This window comes from Scyliorhinus torazame, chromosome 11 (genome assembly GCF_047496885.1).
Source record: "Scyliorhinus torazame isolate Kashiwa2021f chromosome 11, sScyTor2.1, whole genome shotgun sequence".
Classification (NCBI taxonomy): domain Eukaryota; kingdom Metazoa; phylum Chordata; class Chondrichthyes; order Carcharhiniformes; family Scyliorhinidae; genus Scyliorhinus; species Scyliorhinus torazame.
The window spans coordinates 40,292,507-40,308,477 of NC_092717.1; the positions used below are offsets into that span (position 1 = coordinate 40,292,507).

A 15,971-nucleotide genomic window follows, 5' to 3' on the forward strand; every position below is an offset into this window, starting at 1 on the left:
GGAGATGCCACGGATCATGCCCCTTCCATCGCCACCAGAACCAAACCACAGCCAAGGCACCACTAACAAAGATGTTGAATGTTATATTTGCACGAATGAAAAAACCAAGCACTGCACAAAGTACAACAAATGGTAAAGTAGAGACTTCGGCAACAGCATCACCTCCAACAGTCCAAGGTGAACCAGTGTGACCCCAAATCTCCACAGCTGAACCGGCTTGAGGACCAGCCCATTCTTGAGGCGGTCACCCATTAGACTGGACTTATAATGCTGTTCATACGTTCAAAAAGTCAAACACTTCTGTATTATAACCTGTTGTTGTTTATTGTTCCAGATATCGTCTGACCAGACCAATGTTCAAGTTTTTTTTTTTCTCTTGCATCCAAGTTTTGTTATGGTACAACCTTGTTAGTGTGACGCACCCGACATCGCCCCATGTAAATAGTTACGTCATATACACACGCTGTACACAACACACACACACACTCTTAGATGCACTCACAACACAATTATATTTATAACCACGTAGGCACATATCTTTGTAAAAAAGGGGGGATGTCATGATATTCAAACACACACATCATGATAAACACACCAACAGACAAATCAGAACACACACCACAACCAATGACAGAAAGATATAAAAGCACAGACACGACCCCCGGTGGTCAGTATTAGCTGCAGAGGAGGACCAGGACAGATCTGTTACCAAACACACTCAGGGAGACAGCACGTGCAGAGTATCCAGAACGAACTGTATTATAAGAGTTAAAATAAAATAGAGTTGTACCACATACAACTGTGTTGGCTCATCTGCAACAGAGCACCCAACACCACAGAAGGGTCCCGAACAAGAGGAAGACGAAGGAAGCTCTTCAAAGACATCTTGGATGCTTACTTCAAGAAATGGATCATAGGCGTCCATGGCTGGGAGACCTTTGCTCAGAAGAGTCCTACTTGGAGGATCCTCCTGACTGATGGGTCACAATACGTCAAGAACAGCCAATGGCAAGAGGAGGCCCGGAAAAGGAATACCTGCGACTTAGCAGCCAAGGAGCAATGCCACCTTTTGGAAACTCCTGCCAAGTGAGTGATTGAAGGTGTGGCTCTAAGGTCGAGGTCATCAGCCACGCATGGACCGACAGAACCCGTGACCAGGAACATGGAGTATCTTAGGTGGACAATCATACTCGTTCGCGCGTGATCGCCGCATTCTAGCCATTATAGTTCCTTTAATGGAATTAACAACCTCATGGCAAACCAAAGTTTAAAAAAATAAAAATATATCTTCTTTACATTTTATTTGCATTTTAAACATATTTATAAATGTGAAACACTAATAAAATAAAACATTAACCTACCATAAACTGTCTCCCAATGTCTCTGCTAGACCGAAAAATTTCCGTGTCAATAAAAAGGTGTAAAATTAAAAACTCACCAAGCATCCAGGTAAGTGGCCCAAGTTAGCGCTGCAGCTGGATTTTTCATTCAGCTGCTCCAGCGCAGGACTTCAAGCAGTCAAAAATAAACTGGCGAGTAGTTTAAATGCCGCCCGCTTCCAGTAGGCATGTCTGAACGTCTGCACTACTGAGTTGTCGCGCTGCGCATGTGCAGTGCACCAGCGACTTAAGTCACGAATCATGCTGGAAGGTAGGGGCCTATCAGTCCTTCTTTCAAGTGGTGTTCAACTTGGAGCAGCATCTCTAAGCAACTTGATAAATAGTAATCAGCAGGGTTTCTTTGCCCATGTTTAGCCTAATGCAATGAGATTTCATAGGTCCTGAGTCAATGTTAAGGACTCCCTGACCACTCCTGCCTGACTGTATACCACTGTGCCACCACCCCTGGTAGGTCTGGCCTGCCAATGGAATAGGACTGACCCAAGAGTTGATGGAGGAATCTGTGACATTAGCTTTAAGATATGATCCAGTTGTCAGCCTGTTGCTAGCCTGTGGGACTGATCTCCCAATTTTGGAACAAGTTCTCAAGATGTTAGTGAGGAGGACTGTTCAGGGCTGATTGACCATGGGACAGAATTTAACCTGTTTTTCAGGGAGTTTCAAGTTCCTCACCACTATCAAATGATACTTAGTCACTTTGTTGGGCCCAGGGAGTATCTCACCGGTTTAGCCCACACAGAATTTTTTCAGCGCTGGGGAGCTAAACTCAGAGATCGGTCCGCCATTTTAAAAGGGTGTCCCGATCTTTAAGTGAGCTTGTGGACCTGCTCATACCCCCCACCCACGGGCAGTGTCACCCCCAAATACATGTGCAATTCTCCACACTCCCCCAAGTGAGGATACCCCACTATGGGGTGCTTGCTGGTCCCCCCCCTCTTCAGGCCCCTCCACGACTCCTCACAGGCCCTACCCTCCAGCCATCACCCCCCAACACCCCAGAGACCCCTACTTACCTGCCATGCACCCCCCTTGGGCACTGACCCTTGACAGTGTCACCATGGCACCCAGGCACCCTTGCAATGCCACCCTGGCACCTAAGCAGTGATCCGGCCAACTAGGCAGTGTCACCCAGACATCACAGTGCCAGCTGGTCAGTGAAAAGCTGCCCGCGTACCAGGGGAGGACCATTGAGCCATTCTGCACTATTCCTAACTACCCTGGAGGTCTCCAATGGCCGGGAGACCTTCAGGGTGCCGTTCTGCCTGGTCCACGGTTGTGTGGATCAGTACTGAATGGTGCGGGGTTGCAGCCACCCTAGAAGGCCGTTAGATCCCGGGAGGCCGGAGGTTTAAAACCTACTTAGGTGTGCCGTTTGGTCACGCCCCTACTGGGCATGATGCCAACACCTTGCGGACCTGGTTAGATCCCACGAGGCGTGAAGGCTGCCAGGAAGCTTGCAAGAGGCCTCTCTCAGGTTCTACCAGCCGCGTTGTGCTCACACTCAAGCACATGGCCACAAAATTGAACCCGTGGTGTGCTTTTCTCAAATCCAGTCCCTACGCCAATGCCAGGTTTTATTCTCCTTATGCTTTTCTGTCGCAGTCTGGTACAACTGAGTGACTTGCTTGGCCATTTCAGAGGGCAGTTAAGAGTCAACCATATTTGCTAAGAGTCTTGAGTCACATGCAGGCAAGAGGGGGGCAGCAAGTCAGAGAACCACGCCATGGAACTGCTCCAACCCAGGTGGTCACCAAATGTCTCGACTGCACATTATGACCCAAGAGGGTCATTAGGCTCAAATGCCTGCCTCTGTAATGATCAGCCATGGTCATATTGGATGTGGGAACAAGCCCAAGGGAATCATGTGGTTGCAACTGCTCCTGTTAATGTTCTTCGTAGCCAAACCTGCACATTGGTGTCCCTGCAGATGGTGTGTGCTGTATTTGCGAGTATATTTGAGGCTCTTTACAAACACCAGAGGATCTGGAGTGTGTCGACAACGGGAAGTATATTAATGTTTCCTTCTGCTTTACTTACGATTTGGAAGTTGTTTGTGCTCCTCGAAAGGAGGCACTTTTGTTCACGAGAAATGACACCTGATGCCTAATTGGCATTTTATATGAGTACGGATTGCATTATGCTTAAGTGTTCGCTTTGTGTTTTGGAATCATCTCTGATTTGGGACAGTTGAGGACCTAAAATAGATGTACTCTTGCCGTTTGAGCTGCAGCCATATCACATATCCTGCAACCAATTCAGAACTAAGGCAGGAATGTAACATGGGTTTTGTAGTTTTCTGTCCAATTGCGATCTTGCAAACGACAAGCTGACTAAACTACATATCCCATTGATCTGTTCGATTGAACAATGGCAACGAGGTCGCAACATACTCGGAACACATAACTTGTCGGCATTTCAAAAATGGCCAACGTTTATGTTGTGCGAGCGATGTGCATCCACGGAGTAAGGCTGATGCCCCAGTACAAAACGCAACTCCGGCTGCGGTACTCCTTACCCTCCGGATTCAGTAACCTGTATTTTGCAAGGCCCGGAACTGCAGGAATCAGCGCTGGTCTGTTCCAAAAACTGGACTCGCTTTACTGTGTAGGTTCCGCTCCCAGTCGGTGCATTTTTACAGAGACTAGACTGAAAAATCCAGCTCCAGAAAGGAAGCCAGACAACAAAGTATCTTTAAAAAGGAGTGCGCCACCCGCATCAACAACTCAGAAAGGTAATTGTTGCAAAGGTATCCCTCGAACTAAGTTTGAAGAAGGTGGGTCAGCTATTCATTCCCCTTCCCTCAGTCCAGAATACAAGGTTGCATGTTGAAGAAAATGGAAGAGGACAGTGAGTAATAATAATAATAATCTCTATTGTCACAAGTAGGCTTACATTAATAATGCAATGAAGTTACTGTGAAAAGCCCCGAGTCGCCACATTCCAGCACCTGTTCGGATACACTGAGGGAGAATTCAGAATGTCCAAATTACCTAATAGCATGTCTTTCGGGACTATTGATGAGTGATCCGAGGAAAATAGTTTGATGCAAACAACTTTCATTTGGACTGCACTTATCAGGGCACTGGACATATCCCAAAGTGTTCCACATGTTTGGTTAGAACCTACCTGACAGAGTAGAAACACACGAGAAATATGGGGCATCACGCCTGCTGAACCCTTCAATGCGATCGTGACTGATCTTGAGCTTCAACTCCACTTTCCTGCCCGCTCCCCATAATTCCGTGAGACCAAAAGTCTGTCTATCCCAGCCTTGAATGTATTCAACGATGGTGCATCTGCAAAATGCCGGGGTAGAGAATTCACAACCCTATGAGTGAAGAAATTTATTCTCATCTCCGTCCGAAATGATCGCCACCCCACCCTGAAACTGTGCTCCCGTGTTTTGAGATTCCTTATCCGGCAGGCAGAAACAATCTCTCAGCATCCACTACACCCCCCTTTTCGATTGTTGTAGCTTTCAAAGAGATCACCTCTCATTCTTCCAAACCAGAGGATATAAGCCCAATTTTCCCAGGGCAACCCCATCATCAGTGTAGTTAACCTTTGCTATACAAACTTAATGCAAGGATATCCTTTCTTAAATGTGGAGACTAATACTGCAGTATTCCCGATGTGGTCTCACCAAAACACTGCACAACTGCAATAAAACGTCTTCATCCCTGTCCTCCAATCTCCTTGCAATAAAGGCTAACATGCCACTTGCCTTCTTAATTGCTTGCTGCAGCTACATGCTAACTTTCTGTGTTCCTTGTATGAGTACACCCAGGTCTCATTGAACATCAACACTTGCAAGTTTCACCCCTTTGGAAAATATTCTGCTTTCTTTATTCTTATGACCAAAGAGAATAACTTCACGTTTCCTTACATCATACTCCATCCAGCATCTTGTTACCCACTCACATAACCTGTCTATCTCTTTTCAGCCTCTTTGTGTCCTCCCCACAGCTTATCTTTCCACTTAGCGTGATGAATGTGATATTAAATAGTTACTTTAGATATATTAGTTACTGTAATGTAGATAGGCTGATCTGATTTTATTAGTTTACAGACAAAGGATTTCAGAACGCATGGCGAAGCAAGGGGGAGGGGTGTCCAGCTACGGAGGTGAAAAGGATGCTGGGTAATAGGGGGCCAGAGGAATGGAGGGGAAGTGAGCCAATTAGGTTGTATGGCCAGGTCAGGAGGGGTATAGGATGACCTATGGGAATCGTGTATGTGAAACCTGATGCCATTTGAATGTATCAGTAGAGATTTCTTTGTTCTACAGAGTCACTCGATTCCGGAGGTGCAGAAAGCAGGGTGTGTTCTGTACCTGTGTGAAATGAGTCAGACTTGCAAGTCAAATAAAATAACTAATGCTATACCTGCAAATCCATCTCGACTTTTATTGAGGCCAGACTGACGGGTAAAGAAATTTATATTTGTCAAGCGCAGCATCAGCAAGTGAATATGTTACTGTGTCTTAGCATCTAAGTCATTCATATAGGTTGTACGTAGTGAGAACTGATCTTTGTGACATTTCACTATTCACTGCCTGCCAACTTGGAAAAAAACACCCGTTTATGCTCACTTTCTGCTTTCTATCCGCTGTTCATGCGGGTAATATATTGCCCCATCTCCATGAGCTCTATCTTGCCGATCAAATGCCACTTGGAAATCAGGTATTCTACATCTACTGCTTCACTTTACCTACCCCATGAGTTGCATCCTAAAAAAAACTCTGATAAATTTGTCAAACAGGATTTTCCTTTAGTAAAACCAAGTTGACTTGTTCTAATCATAACTTGCTTTTCTATATACATTGTTCTGACTTCCTTAGTAATAAACTCCAGCATTTTCGTAACAACTGATATGAAGCTAACTGGCCTGTAAGTCCATGTTTTCGCTTTACCTCCTTTGAAAAACAGAGCAAGATTTGCCAATTTCCAACCTGATGGGGTCGTTCCCAAACCCAAGGAATTTTAGAAAATCATAACGCATCTGTTATCCCTGGAGCTATCTTGTTTAGAACCCTAGCGTGTTGGCCGTCAGATTGTCGTTCTTTAAATTTCTCCAATGCCTTTTCTCATTAATTTCCTCACCCTTTTGACTCATAGGTTGCTGCCTATTTCTGGTTGAAACCTGTGCCTGCTACCGTGAAGAAAGGCGCAATATTTGTTTAGAGCCTCTGCCGTTTCCTCATTCCCTTTGATAGTTTCTCCTGCCTCTGCTTTCAAAGGATTAACATTTACTTTAGCTACTCTATTTATCTACTTATAAAAGCTCTTGCAATAGGTTTTTGTATTTCTGGGTAGTTTACTCCCCTATTTTGTTTGTTTTCCCTTTTTATCAACTTGTTGGTGGCTCATTTAAAAAAAAAACCTCAGATTTGCTACTTTTTTTCGCAACATTGTAAATCTCTTCTTTTAATCCAATACTATCCCTAACTTTATGAATGAGCCACAGATAGCCCTTTCTTGGTGAGTGTTTATTTTTCAGTGGAATGAATTTTGCTGAGTTTCTTTAAATGTTTCTCACTGTTCATTTACCTTCATACCTTTTAGTCCATTTACCCAATCAACTTGAGCCAGTTCTCTCCTCGTACCTATGTAATTAGCTTTGTTTAAGTTGAAGATTCTTGTTTGTGATTAGAATATGTCACTTTGAGATTTAACTTGGAATGCAATGATATTCTGACCAATTTCCCCGTGGTTTCTCTGACATTACTAATTAGTCCTGCTTCATTGCACAATACTTTATTCCTGTTTTATCTCGAGTCAGTTCCACAACGTATTGCTCCAAGAAACTTACAAAATATTCTACAACTCATCTTCTTGACCACGCTTGCCAATTTCGTTGGTCCAGCCTATATGAAGGTTGCTAGTCCCAATTTCCTCATATACTGATTCAACTTCATCTTCTTCTGAGGTCAGATCCTTTCTCACTGATGTCCTTATGTCGTCGTTTACTATCAGAGCTATCACTCTTTTTTGCCATTCTGGTTTTCTGAAATATTGTGTACCCTGGAATATTTGTTTCCCAACCTTGATCATCTTGCAACCATGTCTCTGTAACGGTGATTAAATCTAATTCATCGACCTTGTGCCACTATTTAATATATCTTATTACAGATGCTTCATGCATTCAAATAAAGAACCTATAATTTCATTTTTTTTACTTCTACTCCCTGCAATTACCTTATTTGCTGTTGTACAGCATGGTAGCACAGTGGTTACAGCGCCAGGGTCCTAGGTTCGATTCCCGGCTTAGGTCACTGTCTGTGCGGAGTCTGCACATTTTCCCTACGTTTACGCCTGTGTGGGTTTCCTCCGGGTGCTCCGGTTTCTTCCACAAGACCCGAAAGACGCGCTGTTAGGTAATTTGGACATTCTAAATTCTTGCTCAGTGACCCGAACAGGCACCGGAGTATGGTGACTAGGGGGTTTTCACAGTGACTTCATTGCAGTGTTAATGTAAGCCTATTTGTGACAGTAAAGATTATTATTATTAAATTTCCTATTCCACTATACCTGTCTTTAACCACATGGCTATATTGTATCGATACCTCAACCTTTCTCAACCTCCCTTCACCCAAACGCTGATAGTTTAGAGTCCTGTCCACAATCCAAAGATGATCACCTTTGTTGTCCTGCATTTTAATTTGGACCCTAACTCCTCAGATTCTTTTAGCAGAACACATTCCTAGTTCTACCTATGTTATTGTCTCCCACATGGACCACAACAAAGGAAGAAAACTAACTATTTTCAGTTGATAGACAGATAACTGTCACTGCTAGGCGTCTCCCTTCGGCTGTTTAATTTACTTGAAGTTTGAAAGTTCTATGACAAAGACTGACACTTAATCTAAGTTTAGGATGAATCCTTTTTCCCTTAGTAGAGGAGTCAATTACCAGGGAGGCATAGATTTAAGGTAAGCAGTTGGAAATTGAGGAAAAAATATTTCGCACAGAATATGGTAGGAATCTAGAACTCCTGTGTTGGCATTCTGCAGCGATTAATAAACATAAGGACATAAGAACTAGGAGCAGGAGTAGGACATCTGGCCCCTCGAGCCTGCTCCGCCATTCAATGAGATCATGGCTGATCTTTTGTGGACTCAGCTCCACTTTCCGGCCCGAACACCATAACCCTTAATCCCTTTATTCTTCAAAAAACTATTTATCTTTATCTTAAAAACATTTAATGAAGGAGCCTCTACTGCTTCACTGGACAAGGAATTCCATAGATTCACAACCCTTTGGGTGAAGAAGTTCCTCCTAAACTCAGTCCTAAATCTACTTCCCCTTATTTTGAGGTTATGCCCCCTAGTTCTGCTTTCACCCACCAGTGGAAACAACCTGCCTACATTTATCCTATCTATTCCCTTCATAATTTTATATGTTTCTATAAGATCCCCCCTCATCTTTCTAAATTCCAAAGAGTACAGTCCCAGTCTACTCAACCTCTCCTCGTAATCCAACCCCTTCAGCTCTGGGATTAACCTAGTGAATCTCCTCTGCACACCCTCCAGCGCCAGTACGTCCTTTCTCAGGAAAGGAGACCAAAACTGAACACCATGCTCCAGGTGTGGCCTCACTAACACCTTATACAATTGCAGCATAACCTCCCTAGTCTTAAACTCCATCCCTCTAGCAATTAAGGACAGAATTCCATTTGCGTTCTTAATCACCTGTAAACCAACGTTTTGCGACTCATGCACTAGCACACCCAGGTCTCTGCACAGCAGCATGTTTTAGTATTTTATCATTTAAATAATAATCCCTTTTGCTGTTATTCCTACCAAAATGGATAACCTCACATTTGTCAACATTGTATTCCATCTGCCAGACCCTAACTCATTCACTTAACCTATCCAAATCCCTCTGCAGACTTCCAGTATCCTCTGCACTTTTTGCTTTACACTCATCTTAGTGTCGTCTGCAAACTTGGATTGCCCTTGGTCCCCAACTCCAAATCACCTATGTAAATTGTGAACAATTGTGGGCCCAACACTGATCCCTGAGGGACACCACTAGCTATTGATTGCCAACCAGAGAAACACCCATTAATCGCATCTTTGCTTTCTATTAATTAACCAATCCTCTATCCATGCTACTACTTTACCCTTAATGCAATGCATCTTTATCTTATGCAGCAACCTTTTGTGTGGCACCTTGTCAAAGGTTTTCTGAAAATCCAGATATACCACATCCATTGGCTCCCCGTTATTTACCGCACTGTTGATGTCCTCAAAAAATTTCACTAAATTAGTTAGGCACGACCTGCCCTTTATGAACCCATGCTGCGTCTGCCCAATGGGACAATTTCCATCCAGATGCCTCGCTATTTCTTCCTTGATGATAGATTCCAGCATCTTCCCTACGCCTGAAGTTAAGCTCACTGGCCTATAATTACCCGCTTTCTGCCTACCTCCTTTTTTAAACAGTGGTGTCATGTTTGCTTATTTCCAATCCGCCGGGACCACCCCAGAGCCTAGTGAATTTTGGTAAATTATCACTAGTGCATTTGCAATTTCCCTAGCCATCTCTTTTAGCACTCTGGGATGCATTCCATCAGGGCCAGGAGACTTGTCTACCTTTAGCCCCATTAGCTTGCCCATCTCTACCTCCTTAGTGACAACCTGACTCTAAGACTGTCCAGTATCTACAAGATACAAGTCAAGAGTGTGATACTTTTCACTTGCCTTGGTTCAGCTCCATCTACTCGAAGCCCAACACCATCCAGGATAAAGCAGTCTGGTAGGTCAGCATCCCATCCATCACCATAAATGTTCAGTCCTACCAATGTGGCTGCAGTAAATACCATCTATAAAATGCACGTCTTCGACAGGACCGTGCAACCTGTACCATCGAGATGGACATAAGCAGCTGGTGCATGGGAGCATCATCATCAACTCTAAGTTTCCCTTCCACAGCACGCACCATCCTGACTTGAAAATACATTGTCGTCCCTTCATTGTCACTGCGTCAAATTCTTTCAACTCCCTGCCTAACAGCACTGTTCAGTGTGTTGCCTTTTTACTCTTTATATGAACCACAAGCTGTTTCTTATATTGACCAGATGACCACACAACCAGTATGATAGCTCAAAACACAGTTTATTAATAACACAAGACTTGTATCTCTATGCAAAAATACACGTGGCTCCGTACTAAACTACACCTAACAACTAAGATGAGCTTTACTTACGAGTGACCGGCACTGTGCGAGATAAGGCCTTTATCCGGGTCCACATGGTCGGTTGCAAGTCTTCAGGTTCATCTTGGCTGGGCTCGTCCTTCAGGTAGCAATCGCAGGTCCTTGAACTTGGCTAGTTGATATGCTGCAATTGGTCGCACACAGGCCGGTCCAAAAGAGACAGAAATCATTTCATTTTCTTTTAACGGGCTTGAGTTTTCCCCGCCCCTTTTGTGGGCAGTTTCTGGGTCACTGTCAATCAATTCCTCAGGGCTCCACCCTCTGATTGGTCACATCCAATCAGGGGCTGCCACATCACATTTGGGGTGGGCACTCAGTGGCCAGTCCTGGGAGGGTTCCAAGCAGGACCTCGGTGCCGCCTGGTCTGGAAGATGATGCGATGGACCTGATGGTCCCATTGGTACTTGAATCGCCTTGGATGGCCCTTTTGTAGGTGTGAATTCCTGCATACGTCTGGGCTGCCATTTGCAAAGGTACAAGCTGCAGCTTGTCTGTGTCCCAAACCTGACCACAACTCCCATCATTCTTTGCGGGTGGCCATTTTAGATGGCCACAAGTGTACCTATGCCACATGCCGTGTAACACAAGAAAGAAACTCCCGCACCAAGGATGATTAAGGATTGGCAATAAATATAGGCCTTGCCAGTGTTAGGAAAATGAAGGTAGTTTTAAAGGATTTGTATTGATAAGCATTAGATATAAAGTATAGTTTTATGTGGGTTTAATGTTTCTGTGCCTGGAAGGGTAAAACCTATAGCTAGATTCATGCTGAACAAAGGCGTTAGTATGTGTGGTGGTTGGTGGTTGGTTAAGTTCCCACTGTGTTTCTATTGTGCATCAAGGCGGCTACAGCATGAAGAATAAATAAACCAGCGGTGGTTGTTTAACAACTGGGGCATTTTAAGGTTGAGAAGCTTTTAAGTTTTAGTTTAGCTAATTTGTTTGCAGTTGGAGATGAGTAGTGAGTGAGAGGCAGCTCTCACAGCTCTGTTAGAAGCAGTTGGTTTAGAAGGCTAGGGCCATACCATGGAGTAAACAAGAAGTACAGAGATCTGAAGAGAAGCGAGTTAAGGAAACTAGACAAATGAAGAGAGGTTTCCAAGAAGTTTGAGGTTATAGGTACTAAAACGGAGCAATGTTCAGTAAAATCAGACCGAACTGAGAAGAAGGCTGAAACGCCAGAAAAATATCTGAAGTTATTTTCAGGTTTGTGAGATTTTCCTTCAGCCTGTGGAACGCGAGTTGAAATAACAATGGAAATCAGTAGCTGGATCTCGGGAGTTTGTATAAAATCAGTTAAGACAAAGGAAACATAAAAGGGGATGGTGTAAACTCCTGAACGGGACTCTGTTAAAAGCAAAGCAGAAGTATTTGAAAAACCTTGATTGGATTTTGTAGTGTAAACCTCCAAGGAAAAGCATTATTATTATGAGAGACGATTTCAAAGCATATTTATGGGAGTTGAATTTGGAAATTCTCACGTGACAATTATCTGGGTGGATTCTGAGGAGAATACCACAGACACTAACTTGGGTTCAGAACATCTTGTCTGCTTAAAGGGGACTCGGTGTGTAAGGACCCTCCCGTTAATCGCTGTTTGTCCCTTGTTTATTCCCTTTATTTTATTTTGTTTGGCTTTTATAATTTTGGGACCTGGACAATTAATAGGACCTCCACCTTTAAGATCGACTTCACCCTTAAATTAAAAAACAAACTTCCAGCAGGCTGTGCTGTTGTTCTGACATCAATGATGACACATCTTGATTGGCCTGGCTGTCGGCCAACAGATTGTTCCAGATTGCTGGGCCGTGTCAGTGGATTGTGCTGATAGGTCAGGTTTTTTTCTGGAGTATACCTTACTCTGTGAGACTCTGTTTTGACTTTTAGTTTTATTTTGATCAAGAAGCTGGTGGGTTAAAGCACTGATCTCGCTCTCTCACCTGGTGGACTATGTCTAAAGGTTCAAAGTAAAGATCTTTCTCTACTGTCAGATTGAATGGCAAGGACGTTCAGTCACAACCACTAGCTGAAAGCAGGGTAAGTTGTTTTTTAAAAAAAAACCTTCTTTCAATCTTGTGTAAAGAACTCTGTTCTTTCCTCGGAATTGTTGTTGGTCATTCTGGTGGAGTTGGAAACAAGTCAGACCTGAGGCGATCCTTCGAGTAAAGGCCTCGGTTAATAAGAGTTAAAGTGAGTCCCACAGTCTGGGGATTTGGACTGAATGTTGCAGCCAGAAGATCCTCATCAGCCATCCAACCGGTGGTTCTCAATCACTCTGCATCCTTGAAGGACAGTCAGCTGAAAAAACAACTTCAACAGCTGAAGCAAGGGCACTCATCTTCCAACTCACATTAATTTATTTTTGCCCTCCCCCTTCTTCTGCATGTGTTTGTCTTGTTTGGGTAGAGGGTGGGACTGTAAAAGGGGGTAATAATAGATTAGTTGGCCGTTATTCTATTATAATTGTTTCATGTCTTATCTCTTGTTCTTGCTATAAGTAAACAATTGTTGTGTTTCACTTACAAATCTGGTGCCTGTACGTCATTGGAGCAATCAAGGGCCAAAGATCTCAGAACCTTTATACAACTCATTGGTTAATTCACTTGTGTTGAGATTCTGGGGCTTGAAGGGCTGGAATTGACCACGTACTAGCCCAGGGTGTCGTAATGTGAGTTAATGAGACTATTGTAGATTAAGATGTACTTTGTAATCTGTGTTACTCCTAAAGCCCTGTGTGTAATTGTTAAGCTAAGGGGAGGGTAAAGGAGTATTGTATAATAATTCAACTTTTTATGTTTGTTTATTTTTTTGTCTTGTTAAAACTAATTAGCGATGCTGTGAGTCTGTTCCTCCACACTTATAGTCTTTTGAGCTAGGGTGCCATTCTGGGATCTTCTCATCCAGTTGTAACATCAACTGGGATTGTGATACAAGTGATGCCCATGACATCTAAATTTAAAAAAAAACTGTACATGAATTCCTTTGATCCAGAGCAGCATAGACTGTATTTCATTGTGAGAACCAATTTGTCAACAGCATGGTGCCACCTAAAGCAATGTGCTGATTGGCCAGTTATTTTGTTTCTGGTGGTGGTGATTTGAGAACAATGTTGCCTAGAAAAGACAGGAAGGCAAAATAATAAACCAAGGAATGCAATAATTGAGATTATTGTCACGTCATTCATTTGTATATTTGTGGGGAGACTGGGATGTTAGTGGAACCCTGAGTATAGTGATCACATCCGAGATGTAAATTCAGAACATAATATCGAGATGAATGCTGCTGGAATAAGTGGAGGGGCCCAATTCAGAATGATGCCAAGTAGTTCTTCACACACAGTAATCTGCAATTACAATTGATTTTCAAGCAACGAAAGAAGAGTTGGGGTCAAATAAGAGATGGTGGTTGTGATAAGCGGACAAAGGATTTTTACCAACTCTATAAACTAAAATAGGCTGAATAGATAAGGAAAAGAATATTTAACATGTGATCAAGTGTGAAGCTGCTCTTTCTGCCTGTTTTCCAAGGTGAAAAAACTCAGCACAGACCTGAGAATAAACCTGAGGCCTCTAGCCTGTGTAGCTCAGTGCACCACTCAAAGATGCAATTATCCATTGATCCAGGGTATTAATCTTCATCCACTCCTTAATTTTCAAACTAATAAACATTTGTAAGTCTTTTAAAGTACTGATTGTTGCAGTTTGTACTTTCTCCAAAAATGATCATGTTTTCATAACAAAAAAGTGGTTTGCAGAAGCAGACTGAACATCGAATAAACCGAAACCTGTACCTGAGTGTGTTGCAATTACTCTTCCGTTCTGGTGTACTGTACTGGTGATCTTGTAGGATTATAGAATCATAGAATTTACAGTGCAGAAGGAGGCCATTTGGCCCATCGAGTCCACATTGGCCCCTGAAAGAGCATCCTACATAAACCCACACCTCCACCCTATCCCTGTAACCCAGCAACCCCACCTAATGTTAGCGTGACCAATCCATCTAACCTGCACTTCTTTGGACTGTGGGGAAAATTGGAGCACCCGGAGGAAACCCACGCAGATACTGGGAGAACATGCAGACTCCGCACAGACAGTGACCCAAGCTGGGAATCGAACCCAAGTCCCTGGCGCTGTGAAGCAACAGTTCTAACTACTGTGCTACCGAACCGCCCCAGGCTGGCATTATACTCCTACCTACTCTGACAAATTAGAACTGCTGCATAGACAGTTGTTTCTATTCAGACTGAGACTAGTACATTCATTTGCAAGTGAAAAATTGCACAAAAGTAATATCCAAGTGAAGCAACGAGTAAGAAATTTATAGATACAATCTGTCCAGGAGTGGTGACAATGACCATGTGTGACTCATTGCATATTTGCACAGTGGGATTTGTTGATGGAAGGGTTGTAGATGTTATAGAAACGCATGAAAGTGTTGCAGATGTTATAGAAACGCATAGAGCTCAAGTGTCACTTTCAGGATCTAAAGCAAACTAAAGATTGCAGGTTCACTAATGCCAAATTCCATCACCCAAGGTCAGAGATACTATTAAATGATAAGTAGTTCTCACCCGTGCCCTGAATTTAAGCAATGTACATTTTGACCCTCCGTTACATGGTTATGGGATTAATCAATCTGACTTATTTTCACTTGGTCAGGTCCCTGTTTGAATTTCAATAAGGAAAAACAGAGTCTATTTTCTTCATTGGCTATGAAACATTTTGGATCATTCTTGAGGGAATGAACAACCTATGTAAATGAAAATTATTTATTTGGTATAATAAATACATTTTATGAAGAAATTACATATTTTTCTTACAGTAACACAAGGATAAGTAGGAAAATATTTCCAGTAATTGATGGAAGGTTTTGCGTATGTATGAGTGGTCAGGGCGGCATGTGGCGCAGTGGATAGCACTGGGACTGCGGTGCTGAGGACCCAGGTTCGAACCCCGGCCCTGGGTCACTGTCCATGTGGAGTTTCATCCCCACAACCCAAAGATGTGCAGGTTAGGTGGATTGGCCATGCTAAATTGCCCCTTAATTGGAAAAGAAAATAACTGGGTACTCTAAATTTTTTTTTAAAATGTATGAGTAGTCATCTATTCAGTCAAATCATTTTAATACTGGTAACATACTATTTTAAATTGCAACATTTGCTGTTCAATAACTTTGTTTCAAATTCTTGTGTTCTTCAGTAAAAGAAGCTGGAAAAGACCTCACCTATCTTATAGTGGTCTTGATTGGGATTGGCATAACAGGTAAGAGATCTTTTGTGTGCATATCTTTTTCACAATGCCCTATGCTGCTCTAGTTCATGTATTTGTTCGGCCCTTGTTCCGCACTGTAACCA

General features: G+C 43.0%; 1 protein-coding gene across 2 annotated transcripts in view; it reads left to right on the forward strand.

Annotated features, from left to right (window-relative positions):
- The first annotated feature begins 3,330 nt into the window (after nucleotides 1-3,330).
- timm21 (translocase of inner mitochondrial membrane 21) overlaps nucleotides 3,331-15,971 on the forward strand; it is a 55,311-nt gene continuing 42,670 nt past the window's right edge. Inside the window, exons 1-2 of one of the 2 annotated variants that reach the window (XM_072467154.1) lie at nucleotides 3,331-4,131; nucleotides 15,817-15,879. In XM_072467154.1, the coding sequence (XP_072323255.1) occupies nucleotides 3,822-4,131; nucleotides 15,817-15,879 (373 nt within the window). In that variant the 5' untranslated portion in view covers nucleotides 3,331-3,821. The remainder of the gene's footprint in view (nucleotides 4,132-15,816; nucleotides 15,880-15,971) is intronic. The other variant, XM_072467155.1, reaches the window with a different exon arrangement.